Source organism: Diceros bicornis, chromosome 3 (assembly GCF_020826845.1).
Source record: "Diceros bicornis minor isolate mBicDic1 chromosome 3, mDicBic1.mat.cur, whole genome shotgun sequence".
NCBI classification, from domain to species: Eukaryota; Metazoa; Chordata; class Mammalia; order Perissodactyla; family Rhinocerotidae; genus Diceros; species Diceros bicornis.
Window position 1 is genome coordinate 67705597 of NC_080742.1, and position 24705 is coordinate 67730301.

At 39.4% G+C, this 24705-nt stretch overlaps 1 protein-coding gene across 2 annotated transcripts in view; it reads left to right on the plus strand.

The window, feature by feature from the left end:
• MET (MET proto-oncogene, receptor tyrosine kinase) overlaps positions 1–24705 on the plus strand; it is a 110037-nt gene that overhangs the window by 77329 nt on the left and 8003 nt on the right. The window contains exons 11-19 of one of the 2 annotated variants that reach the window (XM_058528789.1): positions 549–767; positions 7606–7752; positions 9728–9884; positions 10071–10211; positions 13205–13435; positions 15348–15428; positions 17286–17467; positions 20928–21037; positions 22252–22417. In XM_058528789.1, coding sequence (XP_058384772.1) covers positions 549–767; positions 7606–7752; positions 9728–9884; positions 10071–10211; positions 13205–13435; positions 15348–15428; positions 17286–17467; positions 20928–21037; positions 22252–22417 — 1434 coding nt within the window. The remainder of the gene's footprint in view (positions 1–548; positions 768–7605; positions 7753–9727; positions 9885–10070; positions 10212–13204; positions 13436–15347; positions 15429–17285; positions 17468–20927; positions 21038–22251; positions 22418–24705) is intronic. The other variant, XM_058528798.1, reaches the window with a different exon arrangement.

Consider the following 24705-nt stretch of genomic DNA (forward strand, 5'->3'; position numbering starts at 1 on the left):
AATTAGAATGTGAACCGTATGGTGCTTGGCAGTTGACAGAGCACTTTACCATGTAGTATCCCACATGGTGAATAACATTTTAGTCTTACTTCTTAAATGAGGAAACTGAGTTTCCAAGTAAGGGCTTTGCCCTGATTCTCACAGCTTGGTTTAAAGGTAGGATGTGAATCAGGGACTTTTAACTGCATCAAGTCCAGCTCCCACTCTGCCACTGCTGTTTCATAAATGAGGAGGCAGCCCCTCCAGGTGACTGTCCTGTCTTCTTAAGGAAAATAAAATGGGGACGGAGAGCCGGCTTCAGATAGATCAACATAGCTTATTCCGGGTAGGTGAAACTCTGTGTTCCCTTAAAGACGTTGTTGTTTGGATAATTTTGCATCTGTCGTGTTTCCAGAAATGTGTTCTTCAACGTTAGGAAGTTAAATCCAGATTTTTTTTCAAAAATTATATATTTTCAGTGGATTGTCTGAAGCAGTGAAATGTGAAAGTTACTATTGGTATTGTCAAGCCATATTCTGTCTACAGTGGATAATTGTGTCTTACTATAGGCATGTCAGCATCGCTCTAATTCAGAGATAATCTGCTGCACAACTCCTTCACTACAACAGCTGAATTTGCAACTCCCTCTGAAAACCAAAGCCTTTTTCGTGTTAGACGGGATCCATTCCAAATACTTTGATCTCATTTATGTACATAATCCTGTGTTTAAGCCTTTTGAAAAGCCAGTGATGATCTCAATAGGCAATGAAAATGTACTGGAAATTAAGGTAAGAAATGCTTCAAGTGCTCTCTTAAATCAACAACTTGAACTTAATTGACTTCATAGCTATGTGAATAGAATTGTTGTACTTGGTCATTATCTTATGCTACATCAGCAAATATCTAAGCTCTGAAAAACAAATCTTTTTGTCATAAGACTAAAGGTAAGAACAATCATGGACTGCTTTTTAGTGAAGCGTTTAAAAACTCTTTCTTGGGTATATATTAAAAAGTAGCAAATGTGGGACACGAATCCATTAAATAGGCTGCCTGTGATGCATTATCCTGCCAACGTTGTGTATTTCCCTTGACACCTAAATGTGCTCATTATAGAAAAAAGGTGAGTCATGAAAGTAAATGCATCAATTGTAGTTCTGTACTTCCTTGTGATAGTTGGAATTTTCTATCTAGGTGTGGTCATCTCTAAGCTGACTTATAAATGGAGTTGGACCTCCTCTACCTTAGGAATATATTAGCCTCAAAACATAATTTAATTGGAGCATAACAGATCATCTGTTCTAACCCAGCCTGTTGCAAACAAAGAATACTAAAGCCCGGAGAGGTTAAGTATTTTGACAAGTGATAAAATAGTGGCAGAACAAAAACTAGAATACAGCTCTCGTATGTCGCTTCAGTCATTTTACTTCAAATAGTAATAAAACAGGCAAAACAATCAAGACTTGAATTATCTATAGCCCTAGTCGTTAGAAACAGCAAACTGTTTATCCTTCAACGTGTTGTTTTAGACGTTCAGATGTTTTTTCCTGAAAGATAGCCTGAATGGCAATATGAACAAGCACAAAGTAATAGGATAGTCCTTATTTAGATGTAACCTAAGTTCCCATAGATCATCTCCATCTAAGTAATAACACATTTCTGCTGAAATTTTCTATTTTGTCAACAAGATTTTAACTATAGCCGAACCCATGCACACGTTCACACTCATATAAGTTTACTAACCTTGCAATTGTGTTTTGTACAATAATTAAGCAAACCCAGCATGAAATTAAATGGAAGCCTGCTTCAATGAACAGCGTGTTTACCACAGCAAAGTTCTGTCATCTGCTTCTTTAATTAGTTTTAGAAAGGGAGAAAGAGCTTTTATCTCTTCTTTTTTTTTCAATAAAACTAATCTAGTGTGACCTTTTACTTTCAACAATTACTGTGTTTGCCATTTGAAAGATTCCATTTGGTTTTCCTTGATGAACACAAAGGTTTATTTGCAAATATTTTTGCGCCCAGATAAACTCTATTTTTCTGTTCCCATATCTATGATGGAAGGATTAGAGATAAATGGTTCTTTATCTACCCTTCCAAGCACAGTCTTATATGGAGGAGAAAACCTTTTTTTTCTGTAAATTAAATACCCATTATTCAACATCCTACGAAATTGTTGAACCAAGGAGAACATGATTTGACATCATCCTCTGCCTTTCAGTGCTATTCCCAACATGGCCCAAGGGGTCTCTAAAAAAGGCACAAAACACTTTCTTTTTTTTTTTTGGCCTATGTACAGAATAATTCTTTTCTCTACCAAGTATATAGCACTTGTCATGTCACAGAGTGGCAATCTGGGAGAATAGGGGCCAGTTTAGGGAGACTATTTTGGTGTCATGATTCAATCTTTTCCTGTACTCTATTTCCTTATTTTAAGAGGAAATCTAAAGTGTAAGAGAATATTTGTATCATAGCAATTTAACCCTTTATCTATCTCTAAAGTTGATCATATTAAAACCTCTGCCTCTCAGGGCAGAAACAAAGGAAAGCAAAGAATGAGAAAAGAAAAGAAAAGTCCTCTTCTGGACAAGCAATGGACTGTTTTTTTCAAAAGATAGCATTTTATCTCATGTTGTGCTTGTTCAATTACCATCCAAAACATGAGTGAGAAGTATATTTGTATTCTATCAGTGAAAGCACTATGGAGAGAATCATGCGTTTAGAGTGAGATTTGCTCCTTATTACCAGTGAGAGTTTATGCTCCTCAAGCAGCCATGCATACAAGAATTCCTTGGCTAAAAAGAGATTGTGATAGTTTCCAGCCCTAGTTGTGAGAATTGCCTAAGTCAGCAGTTGGCCCAATGATTACGCCATGGCCAAGAGGGTCAGCCAAGTTAAGATCAAGAGAACATAATAGGACCAAGGATCAGTCACTCCTCAGAATGAACCAGAAACTCCATTGATGGGGAGGTAGTTTATGACCAAGGCTTCAAGTCAGCGAGCACCAGTTGTGGACAGTGGTCATCAGAAGGAGACATCTCTTTGGGAGTAAATATTAGGGCACAATGCTCATGTCACTAGCAGCTCACACTGGTGTGGAATTTTACTTAACACAGTACTTAGACATATTTCATCTGAGACTCATGTGGATCTGTGAGGTTGGGAGGTCAATGATGATTATCCCATTTATAGACAAGTAGACAGAGGTTTAGAAAGATTAGGTGATTTGTCTTGGGTCACCTAGGGAGCAAACAGCAGAACTAGGGCTCACACTCAAATTTCTTCGTTCCAAATTTGGTCTTTTTTCCACTAAATTACAGTACTTTTCATATTAACTTTCATTTAATGGATACCAAAATGCCTTTCATAATAGAGAAAATTTTCTATCATATGGTATGCAGATATCCATACAATTCTTTAAGTGAAATAGCTCTAAACTCTTTACGAATATCTAAAAATCAATTCTGTTTAAAAAGTACCATATATTTTTCCCTAATTATCTCATTATGTGACTTTTTGTACATGAGCATATTTTATGGAAAATAGAGAAGTACAGTATTTAATGCTGGAACAAGGACTGCCTGACACTACCCTGGGGAGTTATCTTATTCTGGAGCACATTGATATATATGGTAATAGAGATGCTTCAGAAGTCCAGTATGGAGAAGTCAGCTAAAACCGGAAACGGGGAGCAGGAAGATGAGCTAAAACAGGGAGCAGGGACTCAGGCTGTGACACTGCAAGCACAAGAGAAAAGGTTGAAAGCTCAGGTAGAGGCCTGCATCAGTGTCTGGCATCAGAAGGATGTAGAAGGGAACATAGTTCTGAGCCAACCTGGTCCACGTGCTGCCCAGACCCAGCCAAAGATTGTCTCCCTCCTCCTTCTGACTTATTTACCTGCAACTATAGGCCCAATCCCAGTCACAGCCGCTGTGAGGCCAGTTCTACCTCCAGACAGGATGGAAGTGAAGGGCTTTTTTCTTAGAGGTCATTTGGCCCAGTGTCAAGACCTATTCTTATTGATGGTACTTGTAAACTGGTATTTCCCTGTGCTGCACACAGTAATATGCATTCTGTGAAGAAAACATATTCCAGGGCACATAGACAGCAAATGTGCCCCAAGTAGCCAATGAAGAAACCAGTTTAATTTTGGTTCGCCCAGCTTTTCTCAAATGACCTAGGAACATTTCCCCCCTTAATGCCTACCAGCATACTGTGGACTCAGTTTTGAAGCTTTCTGTGAAGGTTCTTTGGCCTGGTTCCTAAGCTGAGGGACTCGTATCCTTTGGATAAAGTATAAATCTCTCTCCCCACCACCACCACCAGCTCACTGATTTTCTGCTGCCAACCTCCCTGGACTGTTACCTGGCCTGAGTCCTGCTACCAACCTGTACCTCACTGCCTTAGCTGACTTTCACAGACTCAATCTTGTGGCCACCTGAATGTATGAAAACTTGTAAGACCCCTCCTGTTATAATGCTATTTTTCAAATCCTACCCTTTTCTGCTCCTATCTGCTCTGTTCTATAACCAGCTCAGACTTGGGTCCCCAGGCCTGAATCCCAGATAGAAACATGTGTCACACCTGGCCAGAGTTGGAGAGGAAAGGGACAAGTAACATCCAGATATGAGACATTGGGAACAATTAGTTTCCACTTTAGAAATGTATTCATTTTGACATTATAGTGAGAGGAAGAAAATCTTATTCGTCTTTATATTGTCAGTAACTAGAATTGTGTCTAACACACAGTAGATGGTAAATAGATTTTGTATCAAATGGAATTTGATTTGCTTCATGACTGAGTCCCTTCTTGAACCTTAGTTCTCAATGTGTAAAGCAGGAATGACAATAATACCTACCTCAGGGGGGTGTCTTTACAGGATAAAATGAGATAACTATAACTGTAAATTGCTCTATGTGTATGGGAGATTAAAGACCAGAAAGTTCCTTTTATGTTGCTTTATTTAAAAACCCATATATTAGCATTTTAATGACTGAAGAACTGAGCCAATTTTGTAAATATTTTCTTCTATTTAATAATAGTCAATATTAGGGCCAGCCCTGTGGCTTAGCGGTTAAGCGCTCACACTCCGCTCCTGGCGGCCGGGGTTCGGATCCCGGGCGCGCACCGACGCACCGCTTCTCCGGCCATGCTGAGGCCGCGTCCCACATACAGCGACTAGAAGAATGTGCAACTATGACATACAACTATCTACTGGGGCGCTGGGGGGAAAAAAAAAAGGAGGAGGATTGGCAATAGATGTTAGCTCAGAGCCAGTCTTCCTCAGCAAAAAAGAGGAGGATTAGCATGGATGTTAGCTCAGGGCTGATCTTCCTCACCAAAAAAAAATTAATTAATTAATAATAATCAATATTAAATAATGAAAATAATAAAAGTTCTAAACATGTACAGTTTCTCCATAGCTCCATATAGCTGTTTGTTTTAGATGACAAAAAGTAGCTTATGTCTATTTTTATTTTTTTGACTCAGGCCTCTCTTTTATATAGTAGTGGGCTGCCAGTATCACTTCTGTGATATCTTGGGTTGTAGACTTTTAAAATAATTACTCAACATACAAAGCTGATAGTAATTTCTTATGTAAGTCACTACTTATGTGTTCCTTAGTAGGCACAAATGATAAGGAGTTCAGTTGTTTCGCTGTGTGATCTGTTTTTGCTTTAGGGAAGCTTTTATGCAACATTCTAGGAAATCTTGAGCCTAGAAGGAGTATTGGAAATGTAAATGCAGTATGTTCATCCCTTCCCCCAGCCTTCGTTATTATCTAAGTAGGCAAAACACATTTTAGTCATTCCCTCATAAATCAAGCCCTCTAGCTCTTTAATCTCTTTTCTTTGTCATTCCCTGTATTCCCTCCAATATGTGAGTGAATGCCTTGGCCCTCCTCAGACCTAACCAACAGGTTGTCACTTGAAGCCCCAAAGTGACCTATTGGATTTATGTGCTTCTACGTTGAATTGCCCTGTGTGGTTGACCTGGTTCAATGGAATACGCATACCACCTCTAGAAATATCATAAGGATAGGATTTGTCTATATCCATTTTTTCTTAAACTCCAGATTCGTGCTATGAAGAAGTATTTTCTTTCAACTTCTTTTTCAAGAATAATATCTGACCTACTAACCTATTGAGCGCCATCTGAGACAACGTATATAAAAGCAGTTTTCGTAGTATTAAAGATTATATAAAACAAAGAAGCAGTATTATAGTTATTACTGGCTGCTCTTTGTCCACAAGGAAAATAGTAATATGTTTTGATGTATCTCTCCTCAAAGTAATAGCTCGTTTAATAAATAACTGTACTCATTAAGTCTTTTTTTTTTTTTTGAGGAAGATTGGCCCTGAGCTAACATCTGTTGTCAATCTTCCTCCTTTTTTCCTTTTCTTCTCCAGAAAGCCCCAGTAGATAGTTGTATGTCATAACTGTACATCCTTCTAGTTGCTCTATGTGGGACACCGCCTCAGCATAGCTTGATGAGCAGTGCATAGGTCCGCGCCCAGGATCCGAACCAGCGAACCCTGGGCCACCAAAGTGCAACGTGCGAACTTAACCCATACGCCACCGGGCCGGCCCCTCATTAAGTCTTTTAAAGATTTTATTTATTTATTTTCCCCCCACCAAAGCCCCAGTAGATAGTTGTATGTCATAGCTGCACATCCTTCTAGTTGCTGTATGTGGGGCGCGGCCTCAGCATGGCCGGAGAAGCAGTGCGTCGGTGGGCGCCCGGGGTCCGAACCCGGGCCGCCAGCAGTGGAGCGCGTGCACTTAACCGCTAAGCCACGGGGCCGGCCCTCATTAAGTCTTGATATGAGAAATTATACCTACATTTTCACTTCTTTCCCAAGGCTAATTATTGGTTTCTTTAACAAAGTGTTGATATTTTTTAAGTGCCTAATGTTAACTTCAGTTAACTAAATATGTCAAATTGAAGAATTTTTTTAAATCCTCATGTAACTATATAATTGTTCAAAATAATGTAATCATGCTCCCAAATCATAATGAGGGTCACGTAGCATCTTACAGGCATTTCTTTAAAAATGAATTCATTTATGTATAGGATTCAGCTGTGCAAGAAGGATGAAAAGAAACTGCCCAACTCAAACACAAAAGGATTATGTTAACATAGATCAATTAAATCAGAATCTCTGGAGCTGGGACCTAGGCAACAGTATTTTATAAAGCTCTCACTGTGATTCTAAAAGTGAAGCCAACATTGAGTATCACTGCATCAGTCAGTGTTAGGCAGCACAACAACTGAATCTCTAAATTGTTTCCTTCTTGCCAACCATCAATACCCCCTGAAGACATTAATAAGGTGATTATGGGTAAGACGTCATTGATGTAAGGATGTGAAACAAGGATCTCTTTCCTTTTCTCTAAAATCCAATTTATGGAAAAGCCATGTGCTGTGATCCTCGCTCATTAGTGCCCTGAAATGGTCATACTCCCTTCCAACCATCCAAATTCCCATGAAAATGAGTATTATAAAATCACGTGCCTTGCACACATCGTGGCCTGTGTTTGCAGTATATTTATATTCCTTCACACTTGTTAGCATTCTTGCAGAACTGTGAAGTGTTAACAACCTCTTTTTTTTTCCTTTCTTCCAGGGAAATGATATTGACCCTGAAGCAGTTAAAGGTGAAGTGTTAAAAGTTGGAAATAAGAGCTGTGAGAATATACACTCATATTCTGAAGCCGTTTTATGTACAGTCCCCAGTGACCTGCTGAAATTGAACAGCGAGCTAAATATAGAGGTGGGATTCCTGCGTTCCTCTCATGATGTAAATAAAGATGCCAGTGTAATTATGTCACTTGCAGGCTTAAAATAAATCATTAAAGCTCATTTGTGTGTTGGCTTTGGCTCATCAGTTCAGCTTTGATTCTTAGTTGTTATTTTAGAAATAGTGAGTTTTTTATTGCACTATCTCCTTCCCAAGCTTCAGAGGGTAGATGTCAAAAGTGCTTCCTAGTCACCCTGCCTCTCCATCATGCCACGCTCTTGCCAAAATTTGCTGTAATTCTCAAGAGGGATAAGGATGCATGCAAGAGTGCCCCTTCCCCCACCACTCACCACCCAGGAGGCAAGAGCCAACATACTGCTGCCCTCCACAGTGATTGCAGATGCATGGACCCCTGTAGGTAAAATAATATGTATGCACTGGACAAAGTAAAATAAGAATTGAACTATTTTACAGTAACCTTTCAGGTAGACAGCTAAATCAGATAACCTAGAACCAGAGCGTGTGATTTTTTTTATTCTTTTTTTTTTAACTATTTTATTGAGATATAACTCACCTACCATACAATTCACTCATTTGTAGTATACCGTTCAATGGGTTTGGGTATATTATATTATTAATTTTTTAATTGTAAAATGTATAATATAAAATTTGCCATTTTAACTATTTTTTAGTGTACAATTCAATGGCATTAATTACATTGTGCAACTATGATCACTATCTAATTCCAAAAATTTTTCGTCGTCCCAAACAGAAACTCTGTAACCATTAAGCAGAATGTCATACTCCCTCCTCTTTCCCAGCCCCTGGTAACCTGTAATCTACTTTCTTTGTGAATTTACCTGTTCTAGATATTTCATATAAGTGGAATCATATAATATTTGTCCTTTTGCGTCTCACTTATTTTACTTAGCATGTTTTCAAGGTCATCCATGTTGCAGCTTATGTCAGAGTTTCATTCCTTTTTATGGCTAATATTCCATTGTGTACATATATAGGTATATGTATGTAGACATATATATATACACATTTTGTTTATCTAAGAATAAGTGATTTTTAAAGGGTTCCTGAAGTTTTCTAAAAAGTTATGAAATGGGAAAGTACAAAAAAAATTAGAAAATCTAAAGCTGAATCATGAAATCAGAATTTGGAATTCAGAAGGACCATATATCCTAAGAATCACGATATTAGAGCTGGAAGAGACCTCAAAGATTTTTTCTACATATCAAAACTGAAATAAGGGGCCGGCTCGGTGGTGCAAGCGGTTAAGTGCGCGCGCTCCGCTGCGGCGGCCCGGGGTTCGCCGGTTCGGATCCCAGGCGCGCACCGACACACTGCTTGGCAAGCCATGCTGTGGCGGCGTCCCATATAAAGTGGAGGAAGATGGGCATGGATGTTAGCCCAGGACCAGTCTTCCTCAGCAAAAAAAGAGGAGGATTGGCAGATGTTAAGCACAGGGCTGATCTCCTCACAAAAAAAAAAAAAAGAAAAAACTGAAATAAGAATATTCTGAGACTTTATTATCCCATAATAGTAATATGATTACTTACCTGTTATTCGAAGTCTCCTCTGCCCTCCACCCCACCCTCCAGGACAGAATTAATGTGCTGTTGTCTCTGTTTCTTACTATTTGTTCATATTTCTGTGGTACATATCACTGTATTATAATCATTTATTTGTGCATTTGTCTTCCCTTTTATACTTCAGTTCCTCAAGATCAGAGACTTTTTTATTTCTTTTTATCCCTAATACTTAGTTGCAAGTACAAACAGCTAAGTGTAATATAAGTACTTTAGGGATCAGTAGCCCCTAATGATTTGAACATTGAAGCAGAATTGAGGCACGTCTTATCACTCTGAAGTCAAGTACGCCACTTCTAGAATGGTGATAACCAGGTGATATTTGGGGCCCAGAGAGACTGTGATTCAACCTGTGTAGTACATTTTGTATCTATCATAGCTAAATTGTGACTTTTATTTGTCATTTTTAGTGGAAGCAAGCAGTTTCTTCAACCGTCCTTGGAAAAGTAATAGTTCAACCAGATCAGAATTTCAGAGGATTGATAGTTGGTGTTGTCTCAATAGCAATAATACTCTTGTTATTACTCGGGCTTTTCCTGTGGCTGAAAAGGAGAAAGCAAATTAAAGGTGCTTTTTATTTTTTTATCGTTTGTTTTAAGGCATTACCTTAAGAATTAGATTTTAAAATTGTCATAGATTCGTGTGTGCTGTCTTATATGCAATCCACAAAACCCATCAGATCTGGTCACGGGGTCTCCTGAGACCCATGGTAGCCAAGTCTTTAACGAGCTCTTTCTCTCTCTCTGTTTTAAGATCCGGGCAGTGAATTAGTTCGCTATGATGCAAGAGTACACACTCCTCATTTGGATAGGCTTGTAAGTGCCCGAAGTGTAAGCCCCACTACAGAAATGGTTTCAAATGAATCTGTAGACTACCGAGCTACTTTTCCAGAAGGTATATTTCAGTTTATTGTTCTGAGAAATACCTATACATATACCTCAGTGGGTTTTGGCATTGTTGTTTATTTTTGGTCTTGCCTTTATATTTTTATGAAAATATGAAAGAAATATTTACCTCTTCTTTGTCCAAGAAGTACTTAACTTGACACAGAATTACACGGCTCTTCTTTTTAAATGAACTCATTTATATATTATATTAGATTTTTAGAGTCCTTAAGCTTGCTTCTCACAAAAAGCTTAATTTGGAAATCATTTGAGTAAAGGTAAGGTGTTTGTCATCTGAGTGCAATGCTAAGAAATGGTGAAGCTCTCTTTAACCACCCAGGAAGAGTTAAGATACCAACTTATACGTATTTAAATATAAGTTGGCACTGCTACATTTTTTTTTACCTGTTGATCCTCAAACATTTAAATTATACCTTTAGTACTCCTTTGAAGGATTCTCAATGAACTGTTAATACACAGCCTTTTACCCACAGCATTCCAGGACTTGAGTATATTTTGAGTCTTATCCAATAAAAACTTTCAATTATGCTATTAAAAAAGGAGGCGTTAACATCATCGGCTTTGCGAAACAGTAGGCCTAATGGTCAAGTTAACCAGAGCGTTTCACATTGTTTTATTTGAAATCTCCTAAAAGCAAAACGTCTGTATTGTATCTGCTCCATTATCTTTAGAAGTTACAGGACGTGAGTCAAGTACAAGCATTTCCCTGGTTGAATATTTACCATTGGACAAATAAAATGAGTCACAGACAGTTGAGGATACTGGAAAACTTAGAAGCTGCTCATCAAACAAGTACAAGAGCAGTGAGCCACTTAACATCTTAACTTTTTCAACACTTACTGCCTCTCATTTTTTGAAGTTTATGTTAGTTTTTGTAGAGATGCATCTTATAAATATTGTCTTTGCCCACATGACTCCATTCACTTTTAAAAATCCATGCCATTAACAATGTAGACAAATCAAATCCAGTTTATAGTTTTCATATTTAAATCTCTTTATTATTTTATATTCACATTTAATAGCTCCAATCTGAGAGCATTAAAATTCACAAGTAATTTTTAACAATTTACATAATCTTCTTTCAAGCTTGTTACTCACCAAACCTCTGTCATCATTGCTAAGAAGCTTGAGTTTCATCCTCTTTCCTACATTGAACCTGATCCTTGGAGACATGGAAAAGTAAATAGGCAAAAGAAGGTCATTCAGAGAGAAGAATGAGGAAATGCACAGCCAGCACCTAATGAAGAAGCAACTACAGAGCCTTTCGCTCTATCTGATGGGGACAACCTCCTCATCAGTCTTTCATGCAGACCTAGAATTCTCTGTGGTGTTACCCAGAATCACACATTGATGGTTTAAATTGGTTTATGCACGTGTTTGAACTTAGCCCAAGGATCACTAGAATTTCCATGCCAGAGGACTTTTTTCCTGTGTCTCACCAAGGATTTCCCTTGATCTCTGCACCTCTGAGAATTCAGAATCCTGATCTCCAGGTACAAAGGTTTAGGAAGTGAAAGTGAAGGAGCTGGGTTTAGAGAGGCTCATTTGCATTTCCATCCCCTGGGGAAGGTTTGGAGAGCTAGACTCGTTGGGATTAAAGGAACAGGCAGCCAGCTAGGCTCCCTTCTTCCCTCACCCATCCACCGTTTCAGGTACTTTCCTGATGGTCTGCGTGCTTCCTTTAAGGTTGCGTCTTGTCTTATTTGCAGGTAGTGATTACTATAACTATAGGTGGCCCCCAAAGCTTTTCTGGGATGTTGTTGAGATTTACTCCTCTAGCCAAACTGATTTGTTGTTAACCAAACTGTCCACTGTGAAAAATACTAAAAATGCTTAAGTCAAATTAGGAATAGTCAGGGTACCATCAACTTTCTTTGAAATGCCCCTCTCTCAAGTTCTGACTTTCCTGCTCATTTGCAAACAAACAATATTATCTTTTGGTGCCAATGCGGACCTCCTCGATAACCCTCTTCCCTCTCCCCATGTTCTACACTTATACATGTCAATACCCTGCCTAGTTTATCTTCAAGTCAATTTCGGTGGATATGATGCCCTCTCCTTGACGTGTATGGATTCCCAGCGGGAAGGGCAAAGAAACTGGTGGCTTTTCTGCCTTATTTGGCATTATAAAATTTATTCTCAGCCTCACAGTTTCTTACCCCTGAGATGAAAAAGCTTCGCCTTGCAATAGGGAACCTTGCCTGAGGCTCTTACAGGACTTTGGTTGTTAGATCAACTAATAAGGAATGCTGATCCCTTTTCAAAGGCCCCCACCTAAGCCATGGAGATGGTACGCTAACCCAGTTCTAACCTGCCTTCTCTAAACAGCAGTGGCACCAAATCTGCTACCATCACCACACAGTGACGAATTTACCGCTAATGTGAAAAGTTTTCAGTTCTGAAAATTTAGCCATTATTTATTTCAAATTCATATATATAAAATATTTCACTATATATATTTTTTCTTGGCCAGGAATCCATATAGGTTTCGAGTAATGCTAATTAATTCCGTTAATAAACACTAGTGTCTGAAAAGACATCTGCTTCATTTTCTTATATTTGGATTGGATTTTTGTGAGAAAGGCAGCTGCTTGACTACTCTTGCTGCTTCCCATTCTCAAGGATATAATATATTAAAAAATAAACCTCAAGCATGGCTTTTTGTTGTGTATAAAGAGAAATGTCTAAGGAAATGAAGAGAGTAAACAAGCTTCCAACGTTAATGCTCAGTCTACTTAAAAGAAACTTCATAAACATTTTTTTAAAACGGTTGTATGTGTAAGCTAGTATCTTTTCCCAACTTATCGTTTTTATTAAACCAATTCTTTTGTAAGGATCCTCCTAGCCTCTTTCAATGATAAAACCACCATTTCTCTAATTTTAAAAATCGGCTTCATTATTAATTTAGTTTGCTGCCCCTGTTGCAGTCCCCACTAAGTGAGGTTTTGCTATTGTTTCAAATAATTTTGCTTTATCTTGCAGACCAGTTTCCTAACTCATCTCAGAATGGATCATGCAGACAAGGGCAGTATCCCCTGACGGACCTATCCCCCATCCTAACTAGTGGGGACTCTGATATATCCAGTCCATTACTGCAAAATACTGTCCACATTGACCTCAGTGCTCTAAATCCAGAGCTGGTCCAGGCAGTCCAGCACGTAGTGATTGGGCCAAGTAGCCTGATTGTACATTTCAATGAAATCATAGGAAGAGGTAAGTATTTCCACTCAGCTTTTGGTTAAATACGATTTTCCAGTAAGCATTTTATCTTCTGCCTTTGCAGATTAGGAAATTAGACAATGGTGAAAGCAACTGACAGAGCAGTGATAACAAGTGCTCTTGATTTCTGTTCTGCAAAAATACAGCCCTGCAAATCGTATCCACGGGGATTTGCCCCTGTGCGTGGAGGCAATTTGATAATCTCCAGAACATATTAGAAATAAATCACATTCTTTCCTCACCTAATGGCAACTATAGTTTCTGGAAGATGCCATTTACTTCCTTCTAAAAATCATTCTTTTAAGTTCCAATGTGTTTACTCATATCTCCTTCCAGCCTTTCTTTACACTGAGAGCAGTGACTAACTCTATGAAGTCCTGGTTTATAGCAGTGTGTACACTGCTGGACAGCATCAGAAGACAGGGAATTTATAGCATCCTCCTGATCTGAAGCAACATATATCATCTCTACAATGTGCTCCAATTTCTTCATACAAAGAGGAATGAGTATTTGTAATAAGCCAGCCAGAGCAGCAATAACAGCTAACATACGCAGTATTTGAGGAGATGTCTAGCAGGAAAAGAAACCAACCAGAGGCTAGGAAATGAACTCCACTCTCCCTTTTTTTTTCCTAAAAAGCTTTTACCTTTAGTACTGAATGGCCTCTGATCCATTTTATTCAATATGTGCTGCAAGAGGTAGCACAGGCATCTGCCAGCATGATGCAGAGGAAGCTGATGGGATGATGTGTCTTATATGAACGAGAGGGCTTCCCATTTTCCTGTGGTAGCATCCACACATTCCTCTATCACATACATCATGCATGCTCCCCTTCCCTAATAGCAGCTTCACTGTTAGCAAACATGTTTCACATCAGAGTAATATATAGTTCTATTACCGGCCTATAAATCCCAGTAGTTGCACCAGTTTTAGAGTATGTGGCCTCACTGATTATATTCTAATTCTACACATTGTAAAATTAGAATTTTTTATTTTAGTGCTAAGAAAGGTGCTAAGAAGCAATTATTTCTCTTACGAAGTAATAATCATTAACGATTCTATGAATATTTATTTATATGATTTTTTCCAGTGGAATGTGAGCCCTCAAGAGCATAGGTTTTGTTTTATTCATCTTTGCATTACAAGAGGGTAGACTCATGCCTGACACTCACATACTAGGCACTTGGAGTCCTGACTGGCTAGATGCATTAATTAATGAATGACTTATACAGCTATCAGACATTTGGCACCTCTGGGGAAAATTATTGCCACTGGATGAAAGGCTACCATTGGGAAAGTGATGTGGCTAAAGCCAGACAAAGTGACTCAGAGTGAATTTGCTTCATTTGGGCAGTTGCCTTTCAGTTTCTGCAAACCTGGATTATGTATTAACCAGTGACTAATGGGGAAATCCTTATTCTATAATGCCAATCTTATTTCTAATGGTAACACTTTTATTTCATTTCAGTTTATTGGAATATAGAGAGCTTATTTAATTGCATTTCTTCATGTGGGTAAAACTATTTTCATATTTAAAAGATATTATTTGATCTTTAAAAATAATAAATTTCTTTTATGAGGCAGATGTTACTCCTGTTTTCAGTGGTTCCACTATGGTTGAACGTTTTATTATATTAGGCTTTAATAACAGTTATTTCACCTAAATTTTCTTACCGTGTATTAAATAATCATATCTGATTGTGTCTTTTGGTGAAATGTATTACATCTACGTATATTCACAAACACATACAAACACACGATGATATTGTTAATCAAAAGTAGAAGAAACAATGCACTTTTTTGCCATGTAAAAAAAAAGGGAAATGAAGACCATGAAGGACTTAATAAATAATTATTACATAATTAAAAGTAATGCAGCACTAACCAGGTTCCTTCTTCCATGTAGGACATTTTGGGTGTGTATATCATGGGACTTTGTTGGACAATGATGACAAGAAAATTCACTGTGCTGTGAAATCCTTGAACAGTAAGTTACATTTTGTTTAACAGTGGAGTATACTTTTGTGGTTTGCAAATTAATAAATAGTTCATAATAAAATGTCAATTTACACTTTCCCTTGTGGAGAAATCGGCTACTGCTGGAATTATGGATCTAATCCTGAAAATTTTTTTGGTCTAAATTCTTATTGAAATATTTTCTCAGAAACTATCCTCAGAGCCCTCATAAGTAAGAGTGGAGGAGAAATGAGGTTCTTGGATGAGCTGAGTATCATTTAACTATGTTTGGCTTATAATATTTGTTTTGCAAATGACATTTATGGAAACTATTGGAAGCATGCTGGCACATACAGTAGTAATGACTCATTTTACCCAAAGGCATTACTATAATTATTTTTTAACCGCAACTTTCATTAAAAAGATAAAAAATCAAATAAGACAAACGAGAAAAATATGCTGGCAGAAAATTAAAAAATCGTAAATGTGGTTAATACCTCATTTATCCACATTTTTGGGGAATGAGGTATTCCACATAAATAAACTTCCTAAACAAGTGAAATTTACCCCCCTTTTAATGCTAGAACATTTCCTAAAATTTTAGCAGTTATCGAGAAAATCTTTTTAAGATGTAATGCGTACTCTGTTTAAGAAACAGGGAATGCTTCCAAACATAAACTGAGTCTTTACTGATGACCAGGCATAAATTACTCTCTTGTACAACCCACTGTACTCCTCATACTAGTTTTCCTGGCTCCACCTTTGCTGACAGGTGTCACATATCAAGTCAGTGTGCTTGCCTTTTCTAAATTTCTGCTTATAATTTGCAGCAGCCTGAAAAATGCTAACCAGCTATATTACAAATTTATATTGGAATTAATAAACTTTAAATGCTTATTCCTGCAAGATACGTGATTGTCAGAACTCTTTCAGCCTTTTTTATGTAAATCTCCATGCTGAGCAGTGTTCTATATGGTTGATTTTGTTGGAAGTCTGACCACAAGGTAATTAAAGGGACAGTTTATATGAAACCTAACTGCAAACTGTGATGGATTAAGTATGATCGTCAGTAAATTTGCCTCGTGAGAGAACACCACTGCTGATTGTATTCAGAATAATCCTAACACTGAGAAATCTTTCTCTGTCCCTGGTATGCATTGATCTCTATTCAGTCCAGATGGACTTCCAGGTCTCAGAATGCATTGCATTTGTAAAGAATATCATCACTGACACTGATACTAGTCAGATTAATAAATTAAAAGTTATTAACTCTTCATTAATGCTGACTAGTGTCAGGCCCTCAGGATCTCTATCTGGAAATGATTAGAAACTATTATACCAAAAAAAGTCTTCTTAGATATGACATTATGGCCATATGACCATATGACAATGATTAGTCTTCAAATCCTCCTAGTGCAGGGATCTGAAAACTATGACCCACCACCTATTTTCGTAAATAAAGTTTTGAGATTCAGCCACTTGTTGTCTGTGGCTGCTTTTGCACGACAATGGCAGAGTTGAGTATTCGCAATAGAGACCATATGGCCAAAAATATTTACTATCTGGCCCTTTACAGAAAAGTTTGCCAACCCCTGCCCTAGATAATCAGTACAGAAATGGACTGGCCTGCTTACCTCTCCTTTTTCTGTATGAGACAAACTGATTGCTAGACTCTGTCTTACAAAAATGGGTGTAGGTGGTGACTTGAAGGCGCAGCGCAGGGTGACGTCATTTACTCAGATGTATTCCAAAAACCACTCTGAGAGTGAGGCCTCAGGACAAGATGTAGCCCTCTGGTTTTACATTCCGTTGCCCTCCCTATCCGAACTTGATAAAAGTTTTCATTGTTCTATAATGAAGTTAATGTCTCCACTGCTGAATTTCTCAGGAATCACTGACATAGGAGAAGTTTCCCAATTTCTGACCGAGGGAATCATCATGAAAGACTTTAGTCATCCCAATGTTCTCTCACTCTTGGGAATCTGCCTTCGAAGTGAGGGGTCTCCACTGGTGGTCCTACCATACATGAAACATGGAGATCTTCGAAATTTCATTAGAAATGAGACTCACGTAAGTATATTACCAAGCTTACTAACTACTGAACTAGCTGTGAGCCAATCAGCCTTCCAAAATGTGCCTGTTTTGAACCTTTTTAAAAGCTTTTAGGGGCCGGTCTGGTGGCATAGTGATCAAGTTCACATGCTCCACTTTCGGGGCCTGGGGTTCGCAGGTTTGAACCTCTTGATGAGCACCACTCATCAAGCCATGCTGTGACGGCGTCCCACATGCAAAAAATAGAAGAAGATGGGCGCAAATGTTAGCTCAGGGCTAATCTTCCTCAGCAGAAAGAGGAAGATTGACAATAGATGTTAGCTCAGGGCCAATCTTCTTCACCAAAAAAAAAAGCTTTTAGCAAAAGAAGTGCATGTAAAATGTTGGCACCATTCAAACGTACAGAGGCCGATTCAATTCACTTGTACCTCAAAATCCTCTATCCTGGTGGGAAGATAGTGATACCTAGAAGGATTTCCTGGGAGCAGTGATTCTTACCTGCCCTCCAGACAGCCTTGCTCTATCATCCCCCTGACAGGTACATTTAGTCATCTTTGAGTGCCTACCATATGCCAGAAACAGCACAGCACAGGAGACATAAAGGCAGAATGAGCCTCAGCCCCCATGGAGTTTTAACTCTAGAAGGAAAGACATTGAAAAATTAATTACAAATGAGTCGCTAACTATTCTTCAAACTTGCCACCCAGTCTCCTACCTCAAGACCTTTGAACTTGCTGTTCCCACTGCCTGGAACACTCTTCCCCAAAATAGCCACATATCTCACTTACTCATCAACTTCAGCTTTTTGCCCTAATGTCATCTTCAAAATGAGGCTTCCCTGACCTTTCTAAACGTGCAACTGGCCCACCCCACCCTCATGCTTTCTGTCTCCTCTGCCCTGCTTTATTTTTCTCCATCACACTTAATATCCTCTGATACCCTAGGCCTGAGTGGTCCGATACTGTGGCCACGAGCCACACGTGAAATGTAGCTAGTCCGAATTGAGATGTGCTGTAAGTGTAGAATGCATCCCAGGTTTTGAATATTTAGTATAAAAAAATAAGGTGAAAGGGGCTGGACCAAGGGCGTAACGATTAAGTTCACACACTCCGCTTCAGCGGCCCGGGGTTCGCAGGTTTGGATCCCAGCTGCGGACCTACGCACAGCTTATCAAGCCATGCTGTGGCAGGCATCCCACATATGAAGTAAGAGGTAGATGGGCACGGATGTTAGCCCAGGGCCAATCTTCCTCAGCAAAAAGTGGAGGATTGGCAACAGATGTTAGCTCAGGGCTACTCTTCCTCAAAAAAAAAAAAAAAAGTAAAAAAATAAGGTAAAATATCTCATTAATAATTGTTTATATTGATTACATATTAAAATGATAATATTTTGGATATGTTACATTGAAAAATATATTGTGAAAATTAATTTTGCCTGTTTCTTTTTACTTTTTTAGTGTATTAGAAAATTTTAAATTGTATTTCTATTGAACAGTGCTATACTAGACAATAAACAAATAACTAATAGCTCTATATGTGTGTAAATATGTGGATGTGTGCACACACATCCCATTTGAATGCAAGCTCATGAGCATAGGGATTTTTGTGTATTTTCTTCACTGCTGTAGCTCTAACACCTAAAATAGTGTTCTGCACGTGGGCTCTCAGATATTTGTTGAATGATTGAGCTCAGGATTACAAAAGAGGTTCTTAGGCTCTTGCAAATGAGAGTTTTCTGAGCGACTTTTATGCCAGGACCTAAAGGGTGAGCACGTGATGGCCAGGCAGGGCAGGGAGGGAAGGGGAAGGAGTCCCCAGAACTGAAGTCACAGATGCCCTCAGGCATCCTCTGTGGGAGTTAATAGAGTAGCTTTACTCTTGATTAAAAACAACTTCATAAACGTGGGGTCAGGTTCTCAGAAGAAATAAGCTCGAGGATGGTAAAGAAATATCTTGTGTTCAGCCAAAAGAATAAAATACTCCCTGGCAGTGAATTTTGCAGATCCGATGAATTTACCTTACAGGGCACAAGGCTGCCCTGACAGATCCCACTTTTGCACTTTAACTCTTGTCATTACCCAGATGAGTTCATCTGGTTGGATATGCTGCCTTCTCTAGGATGTTATTACCCAGGGTTAAAGCATGATAGGGATTTCCTCTTATCCAATACCATGCCTTTTATAGTCCAAGGAGTCTATACTTATTACAACCCATAACAGACACGTCCTAAAGAGAAGCCTAAAACACAAGGAACTGGCCTCTCCACATGCTGTGTGCATTAAGGGGGGCTGCAACCCTCCTTGCAGGGTCCCCACTGTCTGCTTCTTGAGCTCACAAACTCCACAGTGGCTGTCAAAGAAAACATACCCTGTTTTTGATGGCCAGGTGCCAGTAGGGCTACCAGCCGCAGTGACATCTATGTGATTTCAGGTATAGTTACTAAAGGCATTCTGTCCATCCAGTTTTGTGGATGGAGTTTCTGGAGAATGAGATTTCCTGTTCTCTGTGTGGGTCCAGGCCACTGGAGTTGTGGGCTGGTGCTTTAGTACCAGTAGGATGGCTTCTGATGTGATTCATTCCACTACAGTGTGGGCTTTGGAGCCTAACAGGTTAAAATCCTAACTCCTCCACTTACCATCTGAGTGGTTTGGGTGATTTATTTCTCTCTGAACTTCCTGTATTAACCATGTATTTCTGATGCTCTGACTTCTAGGGCCTTGCTGACCCAGGAGGAACTGCCCCTCTCAGGACTAGCAAATTCTCAGAGATCATAAACAAGTCACCTTCAAAGAGCACGCCTTTCATAAGCAAACCAACCAGTCCAGAACCCATACCCCAACTCCTTCTTTAAAGGGCACTCTGGGCCACTATTCCCCTGCCCTAATCACTTCAGAGCCAGGTACCAGACAACTAGGGACAGCCTCTACACCCAGAGCCTGTTGAAATTATTCAAACGAACTAATCCTAAACCTGTTTACCCTGGCTTGCCCATTCCATCCCACAGAAACCACAATAAAGTCTCTTGCCTGTGTTTTCCCCTCGCTCTCTCTGCCTCCTAACCAACCCTGGTGCTTCCCTGTGTGGTCTTACATGGCATGGCACGCCCTCACCTCTTGGGAATTGCAAGTAACAAACTATCTTTTCAGTGACAATTGTCTCCCATCTGTTGGCCTCACCATACATGAATAATAATAAAACCTACATTTTAAAACACCTCTATTTCCCCATCTGGAAAATGGAGCCCGTATCACCTGCCTTACAGAAATGTATAAGAATTAGCCAAAATTTGTAAAAAAAAAAAAAAAAATCCAGCCTGATGCTTTGCAAACAAAAGATACTTAATAAATGATTGCTGCTATCAACAGGGCACAAGGTGTTATTTGAAACAAGATAACTCTTATAAACTCTTCAGAATTCTGAATTCAGAGCTAGAATAATAGATGTTTAGTTTATGTGTTTCCACTTCTCTTTGATTGCAGAACCCAACAGTAAAAGATCTTATTGGCTTTGGGCTTCAAGTAGCCAAAGGCATGAAATATCTTGCAAGCAAAAAGTTTGTCCACAGAGACTTGGCTGCAAGAAACTGTATGTAAGTATAAGAATCTCTGTGCCCACAGTCCAAATTAAGTGACAAGGAGGAATCTGTTTCCCACTGTTTGAGGCTAGTGAGGATGTTTTCTCTCTTATGCAAAAGTCCTTTATTTCCGTTACAGTTTTAAATCGATATGTAAGCACTGGGGATGAGGCGGGGCTTTCAGGCATTATCAAATGGAGAATTTAAAAGGGATTCTCCAGAGGGGGTCTTAAACAGCTGTTGTGTGCTTTTGCTTTTCTTTTTCCTTCCCAGCAGTAGCCCCCAATGTTGTGGTTTCACACTGCATTAGTGTTTGAGAAGGAGAATTTGATATTCAGCATTTTACAGTGAAAAGGAGAGGGCTGGTAACACAAATACCAGCATATTGTAACTTCCCAAGAGTGGGTTTGAAGTCTGCCTGCCGAAACCCTACCAAAAATGGTATTTGGGAATGAATATACAAAGAACTTTATTTGTGTCTGGCTGCCTGGGCTGTATAATACAACAGTCAACAGTTTGTAATTGATTCAGGGCTTTCCCTTGCACAGCACTGATTCATGGCTTATGGTATGTGTGAATGAAAGAGCTGTGCTATTAATTTCCTACCTTGGTTTTGGTCAATATAACAACATAAAAGCCAGCTTAAACAAAAGATACATAGCCTCAGATAGTGGAAATGGATTGTTGTCGAACCTTGCTGTTTTTCTTAGATGCTTTACTATGGATCCTATATCTCTCCTTTACCTCAGTGGTGGGGTCTATGAGTTTTATGTGCTAACCTAGCCCAGTTGAGAATGAAAAAGTAAAATAACAGTCCCCTGTCCTATCTCCCCCATAAAACTGAGTATTGCTAATTAAGTTGACAAGTGAAGATTGACGAATGCTTTGGGTAGTTAGTTGGCATACTCAATTTAGCCACCAAGGAAAGCTGAGAGGGGGGCCATTTTTACTACTTCTCCAGATCTACATTAAAGCAAAAAGGATTTTCTTATGCCACATCATTCATGGTCTCTTTCTTTGGCTGTTGAATTTGTAATGTAAATGTCAAGCATTTTTATTCAAGAATTTCACTGTAATTTAGTGTTAGTCAATAGAGGCCAGATGAAGCCCTCCCTGCGTAAGTTATGGATTTCAAATACTGAAGTCGCTTGTTCTAATCTACAGATATTCAGCACCACTGTAAATTATTCTATTTCAGCTACCAGTAATAACTTTTGTTTTTTCTGTAGGCTGGATGAAAAATTCACTGTCAAGGTTGCTGATTTTGGTCTTGCCAGAGACATGTATGATAAAGAATACTATAGTGTACACAACAAAACAGGTGCAAAACTGCCAGTGAAGTGGATGGCTTTAGAGAGTCTGCAGACTCAGAAGTTCACCACCAAGTCAGATGTGGTAATGTGTTGATCATCCCTGACCTTCTCCTCATTTACTTTCATACCCAACATTTTTAGTAGTTTTATAGCTATTTAATTTTTTTAAAAAGGAAATCTTCAACACCACTAATCTCAGTTTTCTTCTTAAGTAAAAATAGGCTTGATTGTCTAATAGGTACCCATAGTATGTTTTCATAAATTCATTCATTTATTCAGAACCGTTTGTCTAGCAGGGCACCATGCTAGGTCCTTAGGAAGCCCAGAGCTGAACCAGGCGTGAATTATGTCATGTCCTCTAGGAGCTTTGGCTCAGCAGGGAAGAGAAGGCATGTCCATCAATGACTGTCACACAAAGTAGACTGGGATTACTCCAGCCATTCATAGCTCAAGGGTGGTGAGAATTCCACTGCGAGAAATCTGGAAGCTGTAACTGAGGCAGATCTAGCAGTGAAGGCATTATCCCTGTGCTCTCCATCATCTGCAGAGGTCATCCTCCTCTCACAGAACAAGTTTCAAAAGGCATGCACCTGAGAGCTGAGGGCAGGAAGGACACTCACCTGGGCAGCCAGATCCACTACACTGCCTTTCCACCTGGTGGAGGAGGTGGCGTCTGAAATGGGCCTTAAAGGAGGATGGAATGGGCCATGAAATAAGAAATACCAATCCACATGAGGCCAAGGGGCAGGGAAGTATACACATCTTTAAAGTTCTAAGGAAACAGTAAGCAGTAGGTGATTTGGCAAAAATAGAAGGCACAGAGGGAAGTTATGAGAATAAATTGAGAAAAATATATTCATAGTAGATCATAGAGGTCCTTGGAAAGCAAACTAGGCAGTGTGGAATTTATTCTCTGGCCATGTGGAAACATTGACGTGTAATCAGATTACAGTCATTCTTCATTCCATAAGATGTTTTGAGAGGAGTGGATGCAGGAAGACGAAGTGAGAGGTAGAACTTGAAATAATATAAAAAATGTGAGAATGGAAAAGAGATGGAAAGAGAGGCATCTCAGAAGTAGAATTAACAATATTCAGCAAGAAATTGATAAAAGTCAAAGATGAGCAAAGTTATATGCTGGTACAGTAACAAATATGTGAAGCAGAGGACCAAAGCCAGTTTTGGAGGAAAAATACCAGTTGAGCCTTGACCATAATGAATTTGACTTGGGAGTAGAACCTCCAGGCAGAGAAGTCCATCAGGCGATTGGAAATGTGGTTCTGCAGCCTGTACAACCTCTTTGGTTGTCTTAGTCTACTTGGACTGCCATAACAAAATACTATCGACTGGGTGGCTTAAACAATGGACATTTATTTCTCACAGTTCTAGAGGCTGGAAGTGGGAGATAAGGGTGCCAGCATGGTCGGGTTCTGGTGAGAGCTCTCTTCATGGCTTGCGCATGGCCACATTCTCCCTGTGTCCTCACATAGAGGAGAGAGCAAGAACAAGCTCTCTGGTGTCTCTTCTTATGAGGGCACTAATCCCATCATGGGGGCCCCACCTCCATGACCTTATCTAAACCTAATTACTTACCTCCCAAAGGCCTCACTTCCTAATACCATCGCACTGGGAGTTAGAGCTTTGACATATGAATTGGGAGGAGGGGGGACACAATTCAGTCCGTAGCAGAGGTGAAGGGTAGAAGTAGGCTTTTGAGAGTCCCAAAACAATTATTCAGGAAAACCTACATATATGAAGTGAGGAAAAAAAGCGGAGAGGTAGGAGACTCAGGAGAAGAGACTATCATGAAAGGCAGAGGAGGAGAAAGTTTCAATAAGAAATGGGATATGGTCAGCAGGGTCCGTGCTACTCACTGCACAAGAAGGGTCTTGGAGGCTGAGTGACTTGAGTGATTCAGAGGTCTGGAGTGTGCTGAGGAGCGTGGTGTTAAATGGAATAGAGAGTACACTTATTCTATTTGCATGTAGCAAGTCAAGAAGATTGTGATGTGCAGAGGTAGAGAAACAGTAATGTTTCAGTCCTTGAGGATAACAACTGAAAAGGGAAAAGTGTAAACCGGTGATATCAACAAACAAGATGGGCAGAAAATAATGTTAGTGGAGGGCATAGACTTCAAAGGGTTGGCAGCTATTGAGAGAGAACGGGGGACAGATCTGAGTGCAGCATTGGGAAGCAAGAAGTCGTCTACGCTCCTCCCTGTGAGTTAGCAAGAGGGAGAGGTGTGGCTCCTATTGGTAAGAGTTTCAAAGGCATTGTGGTCTTTAAGTGAAAGCAGAGTTTCAGTTCCTGAGGAAGTAGGGGAGACATTAGAGAATAAGTTGAGGGTGACTGGGAGTTTGTTTTCAATAA